The 21,103-nt window shown below is 42.4% G+C and overlaps 1 protein-coding gene across 5 annotated transcripts; it reads right to left on the minus strand.

The window, feature by feature from the left end:
- Positions 1–1,752: 1,752 nt before the first annotated feature.
- On the minus strand, positions 1,753–6,806 carry LOC139580979 (putative nuclease HARBI1). Of its 5 annotated transcripts, none has more exons than XM_071410206.1 (11): positions 6,675–6,806; positions 4,736–6,427; positions 4,472–4,648; positions 4,320–4,381; positions 4,151–4,237; positions 4,022–4,063; positions 3,780–3,953; positions 3,665–3,700; positions 3,012–3,566; positions 2,619–2,730; positions 1,753–2,524 (listed from the first exon to the last, which is right to left on the minus strand). In XM_071410206.1, exons 2-8 carry the CDS (start codon positions 4,884–4,886, stop codon positions 3,665–3,667), a joined length of 729 nt encoding a protein of 242 aa, XP_071266307.1. In that variant the 5' UTR covers positions 4,887–6,427; positions 6,675–6,806; the 3' UTR covers positions 1,753–2,524; positions 2,619–2,730; positions 3,012–3,566. The 5 variants fall into 5 exon arrangements, with proteins under 5 accessions (XP_071266307.1, XP_071266306.1, XP_071266303.1 ...); XM_071410205.1 differs by having other exon boundaries at positions 2,827–3,566; XM_071410202.1 differs by adding an exon at positions 2,827–2,942 and having other exon boundaries at positions 3,780–4,063.
- Positions 6,807–21,103: the final 14,297 nt, after the last annotated feature.

Here is a 21,103-nt window from a genome sequence, read left to right on the forward strand (position 1 = left end):
ATATTCAATACAAGTTCATGTACAAATGTATAAGGAATCTGTTATAAATCAATTGTATGATATTTCACCTTCAACTAAAATGGATGTTTAATGACGTGATGGCAATGCCATTTGTCTATGGCTGTCTGGGAAAAATTACAAAAATATATACATTCCTGAATAGTACGATCGCAGCCATTATCAGATATAGTTTCTAGACAAATCAAAGACACGTACAATACTGGTAAAATGGTGTTTGAATAAGTTTCAATTTCTGAAAGTTTGCACGGTCAAAGTGCCCGAAGTTGCAGAATCGCCCATTTATGGAATGTAATCTCTGCTTACCAAAGATGGTGGAGGTGGCTGCCTATAAAAACTCTGCGTCAAACTTGAGGAAACATGTAATGGTACGAAAAGTTAAGTTAAATATATTTTATGGCCATGAATGGCGTTTGTTGTGTAGGCTATGTAATGTAGCAAACAAAGTGTTGCTACTAGCCAGTTGCATTCAATCATTAGCATAATGCTAACGTTAGCTAGCTCATCCTGTTGCTAGCTAGTGCAGGCTACTACCGCATTGACATTATGGTGGCTAGCAGCTAGCCATCCACATAATGTCAGTTGTTGGGGATAGCTAAAAGTGAAATTAATGGACTTGTGAAGATAAAATAAATACATAATTTTGAGACCTGGGATTTTTAGGGATGTGCATTACCTGTTTTTTGCTTGCTTATGACCTAGCTATATCTGGTTGGATCACTGAGTTTTCGAATAATAGCCCAAAATCATGTTTGGTACAACTATAGTTCTTATAACTTGGGAAAAGAAAGAACAATGTTCCCCAACATCCGTATGTATTTGGACAGTGACATTATTCAAAAGATGCTGTAATTTCTAAATGGTTCATTTGATATGAATAAAAACACCTTCTTATAGCTGATAGTCTGCACTTTAACCCCATTGTCATTGTGTCTTTCAAAATCCAATGTGCTGGACTACAGAGTGAAAACAAAAATGTTGTCATTGCCCAAATACGATTATGTGCTGGGGCCTGTTGCACAAAACTAGGATAAGGGATTAAGCCAGGATATCTTGGTGATCCTGGCTCAATTGATCCGTAATCCGGTTGCACTAAAGATGGATAGGGGGCAGGAGGATATGTTATGGTATAAATTACCATGGAGATTTATTCTGTGGAGCTAGCCTGCTCCAGACCAGGCTAAATTCCAGGATCTATTTAATCTCATCCCTAATGTCAGTCAGCAGTCACCACAAATGGAAACCAATAGTTATTTCACTGCTCACTATACATTGTTATCACATATAACTAGACCCACTGTTATTATTTAAACGTTTGTGATCATTAATTTCAATGATTTTGGATAAAAAATGATTTTTAGATGATGTTGCTATCATTAGATAATTTACAGTTTCCCATAGACTATAAGGCTATATATAAAATGATAGAATATTAGGGCCACAGAGGGGAAAAAAACACAAGTCATAATATTGTAACCAGTTGTTTTAAAGGAGGACAGTTGTTAAAATGACAGATGTGGGGCATTTCGTGAAATTGTACTTCAGTATGGTTTCATAAACAAAGACATGCTGATGTGCCAGAATATTAAGTATCACATTGTCATAAGTATCAAAACTGTAAAAACAATATGTAGCTTTTCTGCAGAAAGAACCAGCCTCATAAATTTATGACTTTATCCTTTTTCTTCAGTGTGGCCCTAGTACTCTGTCATATAAACAAATACACATTCCATATGAATATAAAAACACAATGTGTAACATTATGTTCCTTTATTGAATAAGGACAAAACAAAGCAGGTAAACCATCAGCTCCTTTCGAAACTGAAGTCACAGTGACTCTACAAGATGGAAAGCACAGAATCCAAGCATATTATACAAAATGATACATACACATTCAAAGGTCTGTATATAACACACCCTGCATGTCTGCACACTAAAATAAATGCAGGACAAATCCATACACATCAACTGAACAGACAAATGAATGGATGCAGTAGCCTCCCTGCAGCCTTGTATTACACACAGTATACCGCACAAACATCATAAGAGGCAAATTCGTCAAAAAACGAACCCAAAAAAACCCAAATTCCTCTGCCACCGCAGGACATATTTAACCAAAATTGAAAGCACACATACTAACTAAAATAATTCAACACATATTGGTCCCTCAGCAGCCGACCACTGTCGTCATCAGGGAAGATTGCCGGATTGTCCCAGTCCATGGCTGGTGGCACTCTGGGGGCCCTCTCCTTCCTCAGGCAGGCCACATTGTGGAGGACAGCACAAGCCACAGTAATATCACATGCCCTAACAGGGCTGACCCTTAATTTGTGAAGGCAGTGAAAGCGTGCCTTCAGGAGGCCAAAGGTCATTTCAACTCTGGCCCTGGTCCTGGCATGGGCATGGTTGTAGGCCTGCTGTGCTTCCTGGGGGTCTGTGAAAGGTGTCAGGAGAAAAGGCTGGCAGCCATACCCCCTGTCTCCCAGCAACACACCAGAGAATTCACCTGTCAACACAAAATCTCATCATTACTACCTCATAAACACAGTGATATTCTTGACACAGCCATGATGGTTATAAATAGGGGTTGTGTGGCTTACCTTGTGATAGGCACTGATAGATTTCAGAGGCCCGAAAGATTCTGGAGTCATGGACTGAGCCAGGCCATTTTGCCACAACATTGCTGATCACACAGTCAGCATTGCAGACCATCTGAAATCATAAGATGAGGAATATTACACCAATCAATGCACATCACTGGCAATGCAGAGTGTTCGTCAATGGACAATATCAAAAAGTTATGTTCACCTGAACATTAATGCTGTGAAAGGATTTCCTATTCACAAAATCGGCCTCATGGGCACCTGAGGGGGCTTTTATCCTTATGTGTGTGCAGTCCACTGCACCAATGACATTGGGGAAACCTGTCACACAAAGTAATGAGTATCCTACTATGTGTTAACAGTTGTCCTGTAATTTGTAGATCCTCTTACCTGCAATCCTATAGAACTCCTCTTTGATGTCACAGAGTCTTCTGTGGCCAGGGAAGGAGATGAAGACATCTGCTAATGCTTTGATAGCCAGACACACACTCCTTATTGTGCGGCAAATTGTGGCCTTGTTCAGCTGTTCTGCATCCCCCACTGAGTACAGGAAGGCTCCACTAGCAAAAAAGCGCAAGGCCACACAAACCATTTGCTCCACACTCAGTGCATGGCTCCGTGCAGTGCGGTGCTTAATCCTGGGACCCAGTAGTCTGCATAGATACCTGATGCCATCTGCAGAAAACCTGTATCTTTCATATAGATGGTCATCAGGGAAGGCCAGTGGGTCCAACCGGTCCCTGAAGACCCTTTCTCGCCTGAAGGCTCTCCTCAGCACAAGTGCTTCTTCATCCACCACATCTCGCACGAATGGGCATGCCATTGTCAGAGCAGAAAGGAACACACAATTTTGGGCCTTCATATAGGCTAGTGGCCACACCTGGTGCTGGGGGGGTGGGCAAAAGAGGGCGATGCCTTATAACGATGACTTGGTTGTACTGATTGCTGGGAAAAGAAAAAAAACCTTAGAAAGATGCCACCGTCCTGTGTGCTCACAATAAGAGCTCATATGTCATGGCTCACTTGACTTTACGAGAATATACCTAATTTTTATTTTGAGCTGTGTCATCTTCTTGGAGCTGGGGGAGGAAAGAAAAATAATGATTAATACATTTGTGTTACAGTTAGCATACAGTGTACATTGAAGGCATATCTCACCTCCCTCTCAAGTTTTTTTATTTCAAGGTCCAGTTTCCTAATTGTCCTCTTTTTTATTTCGGACTCCAGTGCAAGATTTTCCATCTTTTTCTTCTTGTACTGAATGTCTATGTCTGCCAGTTCTATTTGGCGCCGGAGGTGGTTGCCATACAACTTTCTGATAGCTTGTGAGCTCTGTGAACACAATACAATTAGCGCAGCTGGAATTTGGCAGGATGTGGTGTCCTTTTATTAATACGCACTATGTTGCCAGGCTGGTTTTCCCACTGTATAGCATCTGGGTCCTGTAAAAGAAATTAGATTTTTTGATTTTGATGAGGACTCCTCACCATTGTAGAGTAAATAGTACTTTCACAGTCTTAACATGATACCTCATGCCTTCTGGAATCCAGAGAGATGGTCTCCTCCTCATCATCGTCTCCATCATGTGCTGTTGCTGCTGCACTGGGGCCTTCACCCTATCACATTTAATCGGATTCATATTGAAGCTAGTAGACAAGACATGCCAGGCCTACAGTATGCCTTTGATGGAGTACTCACTGGATCAGCATCGTCTGGTGCTTGTGCTGGTGGCTCTAACAGGAACACAGTGCTGCCAGACACTGCAAGGCAATAGGTAAACCAAAGTCAGACAGTCCAAATTGATTCAATATGAATGTGGTTGTATCCCATGTAGAGATGGAAGGACATACCTTGAATGAAGCGGGTGGCATCTTGGGAGGAACCTATGCTCGTCTCTTTCCCCCCAGGGATCCCCTCTAAGACGGGCCTGCCTTTATTTAGCTCCAAGGCCATGTCCTCTGCTGGGGTAAGGTCAGCCTTTGGTGACCCACCACCCGTGCCTTGTCTGTGGGTATTCTTTTTCACTGCTAAAACAGTACAGACAATGTGTGAGCAGGCACCTTCTGGGTACAATATATGCTTGTGCTTTGTTAAATATTAGTCAGGGACCATACCATTCTGCAGAATGTTCTTGTATTTGATTTTGACCTGCTGCCATGTCCGTTTTGGCCCGTTCATGTTTAACCCATTTAATCCCGAATTTTTCCCAGACATGAAAATATCCAAATCAAGTGTCATTAGTAACCCTTTGAAGTAATCAATCATTCTTTTTTGAAATTTTAATGGAAAAGTAGGTGAAAAAGTGTGTTTTATGGTGGGTCACAATTGTGACCGGTGGGATAATGTTACGTATATTGAATTAACATATTTCTCCTATGCAGTTATCAAAGTTCTTATATATCCCAACCCAGTTATTAACACATTTAAAACTCTGTCACTGGCATTGCCACTAGAATTCCCCGTCACATTCTAGTGTGACTATTTTATACATCAAAAACCCTTATACAACAAGATATGAATACTGAGAGCAAAGACAAAAAGACAACAACCATCAACGTATTTCCACATTGTTACTTTAGTTCAATATGCATTGAAACATTAATATTGTAACTTTATTGTAACAGTTGAACTTGTACTTTAGTGCAATATTCATTGTAACATTGTCATTGTGACATTTTAGTGCAACATTCACTAACACCTGTATAGCAGTCATGTGATTCATTCCCACTGAACATAAAGGTAACATTCAGGATAGAGGTAGCCTGTAGAATATGCATTCAAGTAGAGGCCTACACTGAACAAAATACAAATATTTTATATATATATATATATATATTTGAAAAGCGCCACTGCACAATGAGTGCTTATATATACATATATATCATAGAGCTTCAGAACCAAGTGCACGATTAGTTTGTGCATCACTGTTTTGAACTACGATCAGTCAGACCTACTGTCATACAGGATGTCTTGAATAAACTGACCTTCTGTTCCAAAAACATTTCAGTCATTTTGATTGTCTTTTTCGTCAACTTTTCTTTTCTTCCTAGAGTCAGTTGTACTGCTCCTCACCCTTTATCAACTTTTCTATTTTTCTTTTGTCTTTTTCAGCCCTTTTTCATTCGGTCTTATCTCCTTTTCTACTGTCCATGGTATATCTTGAAGCACTCAATGTGCAGTGGCGCTTTGCATTTCTCACATGCATAGGTAGTACGTTTGTCACAATGACGACTTCTCTGGAACCGGTGCATCGTGTTGATTGGCCAGTGAGAAGCTTTGTCATATCTTGCCTGATCTTCAACAGTAGCAGCCAGTAAAGATCTCCTTCCGTGGCTCAGTGGTTTCGTGCCAAACTTTTGCATATTTGGGCTGTATACTATGTGTTTTGGAATCACATCAGTGGCAGGCCTCTTCGATTGTTTGAACGCTCAATCTTTATTTTTGACCACCTGCAGCTTTTCCCTTGGCTCTTCTGGCTGACCCCTATGGCTTGTAGAGACCCTTGGCTCTTCATTATCAACAATGGAGGGGTGTGGGGGAGGTTGTGGATGGGGGGGGGGTGGTGGTGAGGGGTAGGTCATCATCACTGATAACGTTGTTCCCATCATGATCTGTTTGCATAGGTTCAGCATATGCATTCAACAGCCTGGCTGGCAAATGGCCTGTCCATAGTCCATATCTGACCCATCGCTATCACAATCACTCAGGATAGCATCTTTCTCATTTTGAGGGATAACTGCAATGTTGCATGCCTTGTCTGGGCAGTCACCTAGATCAACATATCCAGAACTTGACTCAAAGTGACACTAAAAGAAAGAACAGAGTAGAAAGTTAGGTAAAACAAGAACTATGTATGTGTATAAGTATGTGAATACCTAGATGCACTGTGTTATCCCGCCGGTCACAATTGTTGCCGTCAACATGTATACTCATTCTATGACCACACTGAACAAAGTTGAGTAATTGCAAATGCATATATCAATACTAGACACCTTACAGATGATGTGTACCAAAAATCTTTGTCCTATCTTTATGTTAACATACTTTACTAACCTTCTGTTTGGGAGCTTTGATGCAGCCATCCTCTTCTCATGGTGCAACCAGGAAGTAAACAGCTCTGGTCATGTGACAATTCACACTAAACATGTGACACTGCACATCTTTCATTGAGACCCTTTAATATTTCAATATTTGCTGGAAATGCATTGATACATCATTCAGTAACATTTTTAGAGCCTTATAACTGAAAATGTTTTTTACGGTCACTTTTGTGACCGATGGGATTAAATAGGTTAATCTACACACACACACACACACACACACACACACACACACACACACATTTAATGGAGTCACACTGCAAAAAATTACTTGGTATTTTTGTCTTGTTTTCAGTAAAAATATCAAAAAATGTATCATAGCTTTATACAGTGTGATGGAGTTACTTTACACAATTTCACTCATATCTGCAGTGCATTTCAATAAAAAATTTAACCGTTTCATAATTACAGTACAACTGCATTTTTGGAGATGTGAATTAAATATTTGAATTGTAATTGTGATGTTTCAGCGGAGCGGTGAGTGTGTAATTGTGCACTACTTACGCATTCAGGCGGTCTGCAATACTTTGCCACGCTTTTTCTCTTTGCTTTATCACTGTGGCGGTGTTGCCTTTCTTCTTAATTATATCTTTTACCTCCTCGTATGCCTCCATGAGGATTTGTGCTTCCGACGGGGAAAAGTACGCGGCTCTAGTTGCCATGGTAAATCAGTTAATCTGTGATCTGTGGCGGGGTCTATTTGAGTGAGCCGTGAGCGCGCACCTATCCAGGATTGGTTTCACCTGGCTTAATGAATCCGTGTCTGCTCATCCTGGCTTGGTCTTTGTGCAACCAATTAAGCCTGGACGCACATGTTTTGGCTTCATTGAGCTCAGCTGAGTCATTTATCCCGGATGTCTTAATTCTACTTTTGTGCAACAGGCCCCTGGTTTAAGGAAATTTGTATACAACCAAACTGGTCAGGCTATATACATTTTGCCCAGATTGATGAAACCATTTTGTCCACAGAGGAAACATCCATTAAATATATGACAAACTACAATATGCTCATCTCTGCAACCACAAACAAACGAACCAAGGAACTATCAAACACCTCTTCAACTTGCAAGCAAGCAAAGATGTCTGAAATTATGGCAGTGGGAGGAGCCAGGTGTGTCTCACAGGCAACAGTTAACAAGCTTGTCATTAATTTGATCAGTGAGGGCCAACAGCCGTTCTCTGTGGTCGAACAACCAGCTTTTAAAGAGTTGGTAACCACCCTGCATCCTCAATGCAAAGTCATCTCCAGACCTACTGTTCGTTCAAGAATACACGAAGCTGCCAATTACATGAAGAACTCAGTTATGGCACACTTTGGCAAGGTAAATTATGTTGCCACCACCACTGATTGTTGGACAGCTCATCAAAGGAGTTACATCGGGGTCACATTCTCTGATCCACCTCTACGCAGATGACACTATTCTGTATTCTTCTGGCCCTTCTTTGGACACTGTGTTAACAAACATCCAAAAGAGCTTCAATGCCAAACAACACTCCTTCCCTGGCCTCCAACTGCACTTAAATGCTAGTTAAACTAAATGCATGCTCTTCAACCGATTTATTTGTGCACCCCAGTATCCTTATTTGCACATCTATCACTCCAGTGTTAATGGAAATGTGTAATTATTTCGCCACTATGGCCTACTTATTGCCTTACCTCCCTAATCTTACTACATTTGCACACACTCTCTATATATATTTCTATTGTGTTATTGACTGTACGTTTGTTTATCCCATGTGTAACTCTGTGTTGTTGTTTTTGTCGCACTGCTTCACTTTATCTTGGCCAGGTCGCAGTGGTAAATCAGAACTTGTTCTCAACTGGCCTACCTGGTTAAATAAAGGTGAAATAAATCAAATAAAAAAGAAGAAAATGTCACTGGATAGATGAAAAAACTCTGGTGAGTCATTCTGCTGCACTCGCTTGCAAGAGATTGAGAGGTTCCCACACATTTGATGTGCTTGCATGTGCCCTCGATGACGTCCATTGTGCATACAGGATCAGGGAGAAAGTGGTAAGAACCACAACATACAGTGGATAGAAAGTCATCAAAGCATTCAATGTTTTTGGTTAGCAGAGCCAGGCGGTCGAGTCAGCAGACCGAGACTCAGATACTGAAGAGCCAGCAGAACAGGTTGAATACCAAGACACCTATTCCATCCAGCCGACCTGTGAGCGTGTTTTTAGCTGTGCTGGACTGCTCTTCACTGCAAAGCGAGCCGGGATAGACTCAATTAACTTAGAAAATCAGCTCCTACTGGAACTGAATGGCAAATTCAGAGAGAAGTGAAGTGAGTGAAGTGTTCGATAGGTAGTTCCAAAAATATATATACCTTTTTGAACATTCCTTTGAACATTTGTATATGTGAAGTTGAAGATTTAATATTAAAATCAGCTGTACTGGATCTTAACTTGTTGGTTATTTTCTGGAGTTTTATGGAACATTTAGCCTGTCAAGCATTACATGTAAACAATATTACATATACAGTAGTATATAGAATTTTTTTTTTTTTTAATATGCATTTGTTTGTGAAGCCTGCATTCAAATGCCACACCCTTTTCACAGGAACTTCCATTCTTGTAAAAGGAGAATAAAAATAACCATCAAAATAGAAATAGCTAATTATTTTAGAAGTAACTTAGTAACATTTTTACTCTGAGAACTTTTTAAATGTGCTACTTTTTACTTGAGTCGTTTTTTACAGTACTCTTTTCACCCATGCTTATATCTTAGGACCTGCCTACATAGACGGGTTGGTTGACAAAGTCACAAACTTGATGAGCTCGCAATCAATGTGGATGGAGACCCTGCAGTGTTATGATTCTGAACGGTTAGATAGCTAACAACAATGACAAGAAGCTGCCATGTGGGGAATGATAGGAGGCTCGTTTCAGCTCGTTTTATCTTGTTCTTGATACCATGTGTTGTTTTGAGGTGTTTTGACTGATTTCATGTGAATGCTAATATGGCTCAAATTTGCTAGCTAGCTAAATAACAACTCTAACGATGTATTGCGAGACAACAAGTGCTAATTGTGCAAATATATTTATGTTTCCAATAAACATTTGGAGACAAAATAGAGTTTACATGTTGTCAGCAATCGAAGCAAACCCCATCTGTTTCCCCCGTAGTTGCGCACCAGTCGGTTTTGTTTTGCATCTATTACCTGGCTATATTGGGGAATATGACTCACGCAATGCATTTTACCTCAGTTTCTGTCACCTGTAGGAAACAGAGGAAAATAGAAAACGTACTTGGAGAGTTAAATATGGAGGGAAGAAAGGGAGAAAGAGAAATGTGAGGGAAAAGGTTACCCTCTGCTAAGCAGCGCTGGAGATTATTCAGGGGAAGGCCGTACAGTTAATGGTCCATGAGGGCTTCTATTTGCGTGTGTATTTAGACATATTTCTCTACATTACCATATGGCATATGGAGAGGGTTAGCAGCGACCGTCAGAGGGCAACCCATACTCCACAGGCCACAGATAAACATGCAAGCCACCCGTGGGAGTGTGCGGCAGGGGGGAATGACCCCAGTGACCTGAACTCCCTATGTCTATCTCTCTCTTTCGTCACTCTCTCTGAACTCGCCAAGTCTCTCCCTCTCTCTTTATTTATAAAAAAACATCTTCAATATAATTTCCCAGTTCCAATGGATATTGATGCGTGCCGCTATAAAAATGTCAATTTCTTTTGTTGGGTACTAATATTATATGATTAGCATACATTTATGGCCTACATTTTCAAAATTACTAACTCGTTAAATGATTAACAGATTTATAATTTGAAAATGATGCGAGATGTCGTTTCCAAACCAGGGCAAAACTTCCTCCAGCCAGCGTGGGTTGTCAATGTGATAATGTAATTTTGTACCATGGAAAAGTTATACTTTACTATGTTTTCATCAAATACCCAAGTTGTGTAGCCTATAGAATACACTGTAGATAAGCCATATGTGATGATGATCAGCGGGGACAATAAGTGTTTTGGACTACCATTATTGGAATAACTGTTGTTTATAACGTTTATAAAGACAAAAAGGACGAAAGGACACTGAAATAATTGGATGGTTGACATTACAGGAAGGTAGTCATCATTTTTCTCATCTATAAAGGGTGTGTAAACAGTTCTCTTCCCTAGACTATACATTTATGGAGCAAATACAAATGTGTGTGTCGCGAAAAATATCTAAATGGATGGTAGTAAACTGAAATCCTTATCGTGGAATAATACCCAAATCCAACACATCAGTGTAGCCATTTAGGGAATAAGATTCTGACCACAATGTTTCTGATCGGGCTGAAAATTATCTTCTGTTTATTTCTTGGCTGAAATGCCATCCAACCCACACATTTGATTGACAGGCAAAGGTTCAGCCAGTAAGCAATTGTTTTTATTAAGAGCGAAATTAAACTATCGATGTGTGATGCATTCTAACTTCTGATGCATTCATTTAATCGTTCTATGCAATTTATTATTGCAGACTGAATGAAAGGATTTTGTTGATTCATATGCTAGGAGGTGACTACAGAGGGTTTATAATTACATTTACATTACATTTAAGTCATTTAGCAGACGCTCTTATCCAGAGCGACTTACAAGTTGGTGCATTCACCTTATGATGTCCAGTGGAACAACCACTTTACAATAGTGCATCTAACTCTAAGGGGGGGGGGGGGGGTTAGAAGGATTACTTTATCCTATCCTAGGTATTCCTTAAAGAGGTGGGGTTTCAGGTGTCTCCGGAAGGTGGTGATTGATTCCGCTGACCTGGCGTCGTGGGGGAGTTTGTTCCACCATTGGGGTGCCAGAGCAGCGAACAGTTTTGACTGGGCTGAGCGGGAACTGTACTTCCTCAGAGGTAGGGAGGCGAGCAGGCCAGAGGTGGATGAACGCAGTGCCCTTGTTTGGGTGTAGGGCCTGATCAGAGCCTGAAGGTACGGAGGTGCCGTTCCCCTCACAGCTCCGTAGGCAAGCACCATGGTCTTGTAGCGGATGCGAGCTTCAACTGGAAGCCAGTGGAGAGAGCGGAGGAGCGGGGTGACGTGAGAGAACTTGGGAAGGTTGAACACCAGACGGGCTGCGGCGTTCTGGATGAGTTGTAGGGGTTTAATCGCACAGGCAGGGAGCCCAGCCAACAGCGAGTTGCAGTAATCCAGACGGGAGATGACAAGTGCCTGGATTAGGACCTGCGCCGCTTCCTGTGTGAGACAGGGTCGTACTCTGTGAATGTTGTAGAGCATGAACCTACAGGAACGGGTCACCGCCTTGATGTTGGTTGAGAACGACAGGGTGTTGTCCAGGATCACGCCAAGGTTCTTAGCGCTCTGGGAGGAGGACACAATGGAGTTGTCAACCGTGATGGCAAGATCATGGAACGGGCAGTCCTTCCCCGGGAGGAAGAGCAGCTCCGTCTTGCCGAGGTTCAGCTTGAGGTGGTGATCCGTCATCCACACTGATATGTCTGCCAGACATGCAGAGATGCGATTCGCCACCTGGTTATCAGAAGGGGGAAAGGAGAAGATTAATTGTGTGTCGTCTGCATAGCAATGATAGGAGAGACCATGTGAGGATATGACAGAGCCAAGTGACTTGGTGTATAGCGAGAATAGGAGAGGGCCTAGAACAGAGCCCTGGGGGACACCAGTGGTGAGAGCACGTGGTGCGGAGACAGATTCTCGCCACGCCACCTGGTAGGAGCGACCTGTCAGGTAGGACGCAATCCAAGCGTGGGCCGCGCCGGAGATGCCCAACTCGGAGAGGGTGGAGAGGAGGATCTGATGGTTCACAGTATCAAAGGCAGCCGATAGGTCTAGAAGGATGAGAGCAGAGGAGAGAGAGTTAGCTTTAGCAGTGCGGAGCGCCTCCGTGACACAGAGAAGAGCAGTCTCAGTTGAATGACTAGTCTTGAAACCTGACTGATTTGGATCAAGAAGGTCATTCTGAGAGAGATAGCAGGAGAGCTGGCCAAGGACGGCACGTTCAAGAGTTTTGGAGAGAAAAGAAAGAAGGGATACTGGTCTGTAGTTGTTGACATCAGAGGGATCGAGTGTAGGTTTTTTCAGAAGGGGTGCAACTCTCGCTCTCTTGAAGGCGGAAGGGACGTAGCCAGCGGTCAAGGATGAGTTGATGAGCGAGGTGAGGTAAGGGAGAAGGTCTCCGGAAATGGTCTGGAGAAGAGAGGAGGGGATAGGGTCAAGCGGGCAGGTTGTTGGGCGGCCGGCCGTCACAAGACGCGAGATTTCATCTGGAGAGAGAGGGGAGAAAGAGGTCAAAGCACAGGGTAGGACAGTGTGAGCAGAACCAGCGGTGTCGTTTGACTTAGCAAACGAGGATCGGATGTCGTCGACCTTCTTTTCAAAATGGTTGACGAAGTCATCCGCAGAGAGGGAGGAGGGGGGGGAGGGGGAGGAGGATTCAGGAGGGAGGAGAAGGTGGCAAAGAGCTTCCTAGGGTTAGAGGCAGATGCTTGGAATTTAGAGTGGTAGAAAGTGGCTTTAGCAGCAGAGACAGAAGAGGAGAATGTAGAGAGGAGGGAGTGAAAGGATGCCAGGTCCGCAGGGAGGCGAGTTTTCCTCCATTTCCGCTCGGCTGCCCGGAGCCCTGTTCTGTGAGCTCGCAATGAGTCGTCGAGCCACGGAGCAGGAGGGGAGGACCGAGCCGGCCTGGAGGATAGGGGACATAGAGAGTCAAAGGATGTAGAAAGGGAGGAGAGGAGGGTTGAGGAGGCAGAATCAGGAGATAGGTTGGAGAAGGTTTGAGCAGAGGGAAGAGATGATAGGATGGAAGAGGAGAGAGTAGCGGGGGAGAGAGAGCGAAGGTTGGGACGGCGCGATACCATCCGAGTAGGGGCAGTGTGGGAAGTGTTGGATGAGAGCGAGAGGGAAAAGGATACAAGGTAGTGGTCAGAGACTTGGAGGGGAGTTGCAATGAGATTAGTGGAAGAACAGCATCTAGTAAAGATGAGGTCAAGCGTATTGCCTGCCTTGTGAGTAGGGGGGGAAGGTGAGAGGGTGAGGTCAAAAGAGGAGAGGAGTGGAAAGAAGGAGGCAGAGAGGAATGAGTCAAAGGTAGACGTGGGGAGGTTAAAGTCACCCAGAACTGTGAGAGGTGAGCCATCCTCAGGAAAGGAGCTTATCAAGGCGTCAAGCTCATTGATGAACTCTCCAAGGGAACCTGGGGGGCGATAAATGATAAGGATGTTAAGCTTGAAAGGGCTGGTAACTGTGACAGCATGGAATTCAAAGGAGGCGATAGACAGATGGGTCAGGGGAGAAAGAGAGAATGTCCACTTGGGAGAGATGAGGATCCCAGTGCCACCACCCCGCTGACCAGAAGCTCTCGGGGTGTGCGAGAACACGTGGGCAGACGAGGAGAGAGCAGTAGGAGTAGCAGTGTTATCTGTGGTAATCCATGTTTCCGTCAGTGCCAAGAAGTCGAGGGACTGGAGGGAAGCATAGGCTGAGATGAACTCTGCCTTGTTGGCCGCAGATCGGCAGTTCCAGAGGCTGCCGGAGACCTGGAACTCCACGTGGGTCGTGCGCGCTGGGACCACCAGGCAGCGGCCACGCGGTGTGAAGCGTTTGTATGGTCTGTGCAGAGAGGAGAGAAGAGGGATAGACAGACACATAGTTGACAGGCTACAGAAGAGGCTACGCTAATGCAAAGGAGATTGGAATGACAAGTGGACTACACGTCTCGAATGTTCAGAAAGTTAAACTTACGTTGCAAGAAATCTTATTGACTAAAAATGATACAGTGCTGCTGAAGTAGGCTAGCTAGCAATGGCTGCGTTGTTGACTTAGTTTGAAAGTGTAGCTGGCTAGGTAGCCTCGGTAACTGGCTAGGTAACCTCGACAATTACTCAAACTACACAATTATCTTGACAGCAAAGACAACTATGTAGCTAGCTAACACTACACTAACCAAGTCGTTCCGTTGTAATGTAATAGTCTCTACAGTGCTGCTATTCGGTAGACGGTAGACGTTGGCTAGCTGGCTAGCTGCTGGCTAGCTAGCAGTGTTTCCTACGTTAAGAGGCACGACAAATAGCTAGCTAGCTAACCTCGGTAAATTACGATAATTACTGTAATCTACACAATTATCTTGGATACGAAGACAGCAAAGACAACTATGTAGCTAGCTAACACTACGCTAATCAAGTCGTTCCGTTGAGTGTAATAGTGCATGTATGGACCATACATTGAGACGTCGAGTGCAAGTAGTTGTCCTTCCTCTTTTAATATTATAAAAATATTGTGTCGTGATCATATGGCTAGGGAGTGTCTGCACAGGTGAGGTTACATTGAACGTGAGTCACCTGAAATATACTTTTATGAAAATGACATGTGCTATGGATGTGTCTTGACTTTCAAAGCAAGGACAATACAAAGACAACCCCTAATTTAGCTTGATCTAGAGGTTTCTAAACAATGGGGTTGTTATTGGCTCTTGCTTCATCATGATAAATTGTCAAAACAAAATATGTTGGGGTGGGGGGGACAACCTTTTGAAGTGTCTCTAGGAGATTTACAATACCAGTCAAAAGTTTGGACACACCAACTTATTCAATTATTATTTTTTATTTGTTTTACTATTTTCTACATTGTAGAATAATAGTGAAGACATCAAACCTATGAAATAACAAATATGCAATCATGTACTAAACAAAAAATTGTTAAACAAATCAACATATATTTTAGATTTTAGATTCTTCAAAGTAGCCACCCTTTGCCTTAATGACAGCTTTGTACACGCTTACCATTCTCTCAACCAGTTTACATTTCACCTGGAATACTTTTCCAACAGTCTTGAAAGAATTCCCACATATGCTGAGCACTTGTTGGCTGCTTTTCCTTCACTCTGCAGTCCAACTCATCCCAAACCATCTCAATTGGGTGAGGTTGGGTGATTGTGGAGGCCAGGTCCTCTGATGCAGCACTCCATCACTCTCCTTGTTCAAATAGCCCTTAAACAGCCTGGAGGTGTGCTGGGTCACTGTCCTATTGAAAAACAAATGATAGTCCCACTAAGCGCAAACCAGATGGGATGGTGTATCGCTGCAGAATGCTCTAGTAGCCATGGTGGTTAAGTGTGCCTTGAATTCTAAATCAATCACTTACAGTGTCACCAGCAAATCACCCCCACACCATCACACATCCTCCTCCATGCTTCACGGTGGGAACCACACATGCAGAGATCATCCATTCACCTACTCTGTGTCTCACAAAGATACGGCGGTAGGAACCAAAAATGTCAAATTTGGACACATTAGACTTAAGGACAGATTTCCACTGGTCTAATGCCCATTGCTTGTGTTTTTTGGCCCAAGCAAGTATTTTCTTCATATTGGTGTCCTTTAGTAGTGGTTTCTTTGCAGCAATTTGAACATGAAGGCCTGATTCACAAAGTCTCCTCTGAAGAGCTGATGTTGAGATGTGTCTCTTACTTAAACTCTGTGAACCATTTTTTGTGGCTGCAATTTCTGAGGCTGGTAACTCTAAGGAACTTGTCCTTTGCAGCAGACGTAACTCTGGGTCTTCCTTTCCTGTGGCGGTTCTCATGAGAGCCAGTTTCATCATAGCTCTTGATGTTTTTGCGACTGCACTAGAAGAAACTTTCAAAGTTCTTGAAATTTTCCGGATTGACTGACCTCCATGACTTAAAGTAAAGATGCACTGTCGTTTCTCTTTGCTTATTTGAGCTGTCCTTGCAATAATATGGACTTGGTCTTTTACCAAATAGGCCTATCTTCCGTACACCACCCCTACCTTGTCACAACACAACTGATTGGCTCAAACGCATTAAGAAGGAAAGAAATCCGACAAATGAACTTTTAACAAGGCGCACCAGTTAATTGAAATGCATTCCAGGTGACTACCTCATGAAGCTGATTGAGAGAATACCAAGAGTGTGCAAAGCTGTCATCAAGGCAAAGGGTGGCTACTTCGAAAAATCTAAAATATATTTTGATTTGTTTAACACTTTTTTGAATACTACATGATTCCATATGTGCTATTTCATAGTTTTGATGTCTTCAATATTATTCGACAATGTAGAAAATTGTCAAAATAAAGAAAAACCCTTGAATGAGTAGGTGTGTCCACACTTTTGACTGTTTCTGTATGTCACATAATGCTTACCTCAAATATTTACACAATGTATTCGGGATGTATTCAGACCCATTGACTTTTTCCACATTTTGTTACGTTACAGCCTTACTAACAAATTTATTAAATTGTTGTTTTCTCTCATCAATCTACACACAATACACCATAATGACAAATCATAAACAGGTTTCTAAAAATGTATTGCAAATAAAAAACTGAAATATCACATTTACATACGTTTTCAGAACCTTTAATCAGTACTTTGTTGAAGCACCTTTGCCAGTGATTACAGCCTCGAGTCTTCTTTGTTATGACGCTACATGCTTGGCACACCTGTATTTGGTGAGTTTCTCCCAAACTTCTCTGCAGATCCTCTCAAGCTATGTCAGATTGGATGGGGAGCGTCTGTAGTTTATGCCTGCCCAAAGCATAACCACCACCACCATGGGGCACTCTGTCCACAACGTTGACATCAGCAAACCGCTTGCCCACACGCCATCTGCCCGGTACTGTTGAAACCGGGATTCATCCGTGAAGGGCACACTTTTCCAGCGTGCCAGTGGCCATCGAAGGTGAGCATTTGCCCACTGAAGTCGGTTACAACACCAAACTGTAGTCAGGTCAAGACCCTGGTGAGGACGACGAGCACGCAGATGAGCTTCCCTGAGACAGTTTCTGACAGTTTGTGCAGAAAGTCTTCGGTTGTGCAAACCCACAGTTCCATCAGCTGTCCGGGTGGCTGGTCTCAGCCGATCCCACAGGTGAAGAAGCCATGTGGAGGTCCTCGGCTGGCGTGGTTGCACGTGGTCTGCTGTTGAGGCTGGTTTGACATACTGCTAAGTTCTCTAAAATGACGTGGGAGGCGGCTTATGGTAGAGAATTTTAACAGCTCTGGTGGGCATTTCTGCAGTCAGCATGACAATTGCACGCTCCCTCAAAACTTGAGACATCTGTGACATTGTGTTTTGTGAGAAAACTGCACATTTTAGAGTGGCCTTTTGTTGTCCCCAGCACAAGCTGCACCTGTGTAATGATCGTAATGTTTAATCAGCTTCTTGATATGCCACACCTGTCAGGTGGATGGATTATCTTGGAAAAGATAATAACAGGGATGTAAACAAATTTGTGCACAAAATGTGAGAGAAATAAGCTTTTTGTGCGTATGGAAAATGTCTGGGATATTTTATTTCAACTCATGAAACATGGGACCAACACTTTGCATGTTGCATTTATATGTTGTTCAGTAAAATAGATCTGGACACAATCAGACTACGTCTAGACCTGTCTTTTCAATGCGATCTTCGTGTTCTGATAGCAGAAGTCACAAGTGTGTCAAGTAGACACGGCATAGACAAATATGGTCACTTTCACATTATAGCGGTTGTGGCAATTAATTAATACTTTTTAATACATTCTTTCTCTAAAGCTGGTTACTATGTGGTGAATGAGTCTTGAAAAATTCGAACCCCTGACGACAAACCGAGTAGAGTAGACCAGCCCACTTTATACCCTCTCTGACTGTCATGTGCACACTCGAGTGCCATATCTATCACCCACTCACTCACACACTGTAGACTACCCTACTGTAATCCACGTTATTCAGCCCTCAGCAACAATCTAGCACGGGATGTCTCTTGCCACTCAACCACACACCAGGGTGGAAAGAATGACTGAACGTGAGTGGTTAAATATACAGGATGTGCTGATTGCAACTCTTTCCACAATAGCTGACCCTCTAAAATGTGAAGTTTCTGTCACATCTTAACCAAGACTAAGTTGTAGTCGAACCATAGAACATATACGACAGCTAACTCTGAGTCACTGAAGCCGACTACGTGGGGTTTTCTGGGTAATGTGGTTAAAAATGAATCTTCATTGAGTAACCAGAGCGGAAGAGGCAAAGTGAGAGGCTTGACTCCGCCCCGTGAAGCAGACCAAGTGGGGATTTTTTTTGTATGGAGGTCAATGAGAGAGTGTGGAATTTGGTCAACATAAAATTACATTTCTAATATGCTACGCAATGCTTATTTGATCGAATAGAAGTTCTGTAATGTTTATGTTTTTACGAATGTACTGATATTAGTGGATGCAGGAGGTATTCCACCAACTATGAGAAAACTGATATCGGAGCTGTGCCCGTTGATCACATGCGTATCTGCCCTCTCATTGGCTAGAATGTTCCCGCCTGCCTTCCTCTTTTGCGGACATTTATTCCTATTGTTAGAGCGGTCTAAAAGCCACTGATGCAGACCTTTGGAATATCTATATTTTAAAAAGTCTAATACATCAACGTAATATAGTCTACACCACAATAATCCATTATTTATTTTAGACAGGTCTAAAGAAACATGATATGAAGAAAATGTAGTGTATTTCAGAAGAACAGAATACTCCAACTTTTTCTTATGTTCGGCCCAAATCTGGCTATGCCATATGGCTGTGACCTACACAAGTTCATTTAGCAGACAAGATTTGCTTAGAATTCTGTTGCATTATTTTATATTATTTTATAGTATGAAGAATACAATTGAACAAAGCTGAATAAAATAGAAAGGATATTTTCTCCAAACGATTTGAGGGAGTGCACACATGCGGCTATTGTGTGTTGAACGGTTACCAAAGAAATAGGTTCTCCTATATGCTTAATTTAGAGTTACTAATGTAACTTTAGTTGTTTTACAAATGTTGGGCTATATGTTTAGATTTATACATTGTAAGGCTGCATGATGAGACTCTAATGATGATTTGAAAAAAGGCGCTTGAATGGCATGAGCTCTGCTTTGTTTTTTGCGTAGGCTGTACACACTTCGTCAGTCTCTCATTCACAATTTGAGAAGCACTTGATAATGCTTTGAATTTCCCGGTGGCATCCTCTTTAACAATCCATGCCTTTTGCTTCTCCCTGTGTGCTGCCTGCTCCGAAGCACTTCTCTCACACATTGCTCTCCATCATGTGATCTGGTCTTTCTCACAGGTTACAAGTGAAGACGGACACATCAGGGAATTCCTAGGTGCATATTGAAGATATTGGAAGAACTGTCCAGATTTACTTTTCGTCAGCCAACAAGATGAGTAGGCCTAACGAACAGCAAAAGCACTAGCCTATGTCAATCTACTATCCCCCATAGTACAGAAGTTGACCTACTATATTCTGTGTGAGGAATAAATATTCCAAACATAGTCTAGGATAGTTGTGGGATGTGATAGATCCCAAATGAATACAACCACTAGCATCAAAAAAACGTTTTTACGCAATGAGGCTGATGCAACAGATCATAATATTTAGCTTAAAAAATTGATCAACTATTAAGCTATTTCTTCACATTATAAGCGCAGCAATGCGCACATGACAGTAGACTATAAGCATGAATGTTCCATTAGCGGAAAACACCGTTGTCAAAAGTGACTGCAAATGCAATTATGCATGTAATGCTTTTATTATGAAGGTGAATGTTTGTGGTGAAAATTATCTTTCCCAAACTTGAAACTCATGTTCTGCTTATGTATGCCAGTTAGGCTCTACACCCCTTGTAAAGCAGTGGAATGGGTGCGTGTTGGTGGCAAGGAAGTCAGGCGCAGGAGAACGAACTTCGTATAAACGGAGTTGTTTAACTTCTTATGGCTGGGGGCAGTATTGAGTAGCTTGGATGAATAACGTGCCTAGAGTAAACTGCCTGCTACTCAGTCCCAGAAGCTAAGATATGCATATTATTAGTAGACTTGGATAGAAAACACTCTGAAGTTTCTAAAACTGTTTGAATGATGTCTGTGAGTATAACATAACTCATATGGCAGGCAAAAACCTGAGAAAGAATCCAACCAGGAAGTGGAAAATCTGAGGTTTGTAGGTTTGCCTATCCAATATACAGTGTCTATGGGGTCATATTGCACTTCCTAAGGCTTCCACTAGATGTCAACAGTCTTTCGAACCTTGTTTGATGCTTCTACTGTGCTGGATGAGGGAATGAGAGCTGATTGAGTCATGGGTCTGGCAGAGTGCCACGAGCTCACTCAGGCGTGCCTCCGTGAGAGTTAGCTGCGTTCCATCGCATTTCTACAGACAAAGGAATTCTCCGGTTGAAACAATATTGAAGATGTATGTTAAAAACATCCTAAAGATTGATTCCATACATCGTTTGACATGTTTCTACGAAATGTAATGGAATTATTTGACTTTTCGTCTGGCCTGCGCGTCATCAATTTGGATTTTGGAACTAAACGCGCAAACAAAAAGATTCATTTTCAGACCTGGCAGGTTGGCTATACTCCTGT

Source organism: Salvelinus alpinus, chromosome 7 (assembly GCF_045679555.1).
Source record: "Salvelinus alpinus chromosome 7, SLU_Salpinus.1, whole genome shotgun sequence".
In the NCBI taxonomy this organism is placed as follows: Eukaryota; Metazoa; Chordata; class Actinopteri; order Salmoniformes; family Salmonidae; genus Salvelinus; species Salvelinus alpinus.

What these genes read in the sequence shown, in the direction of transcription:
- LOC139580979 (XM_071410202.1), bottom strand. Translation starts at nt 3,483, where the DNA reads ATGAAGGCCCAAAATTGTGTGTTCCTTTCTGCTCTGACAATGGCATGC. An exon ending in GGAGTTCTATAGGATTGCAG is followed by an intron (nt 2,943 to 3,011) that starts GTAAGAGGATCT and finishes TTTGTGTGACAG; the next exon opens with GTTTCCCCAATGTCATTGGT. An exon ending in TTCACAGCATTAATGTTCAG is followed by an intron (nt 2,731 to 2,826) that starts GTGAACATAACT and finishes TTATGATTTCAG; the next exon opens with ATGGTCTGCAATGCTGACTG.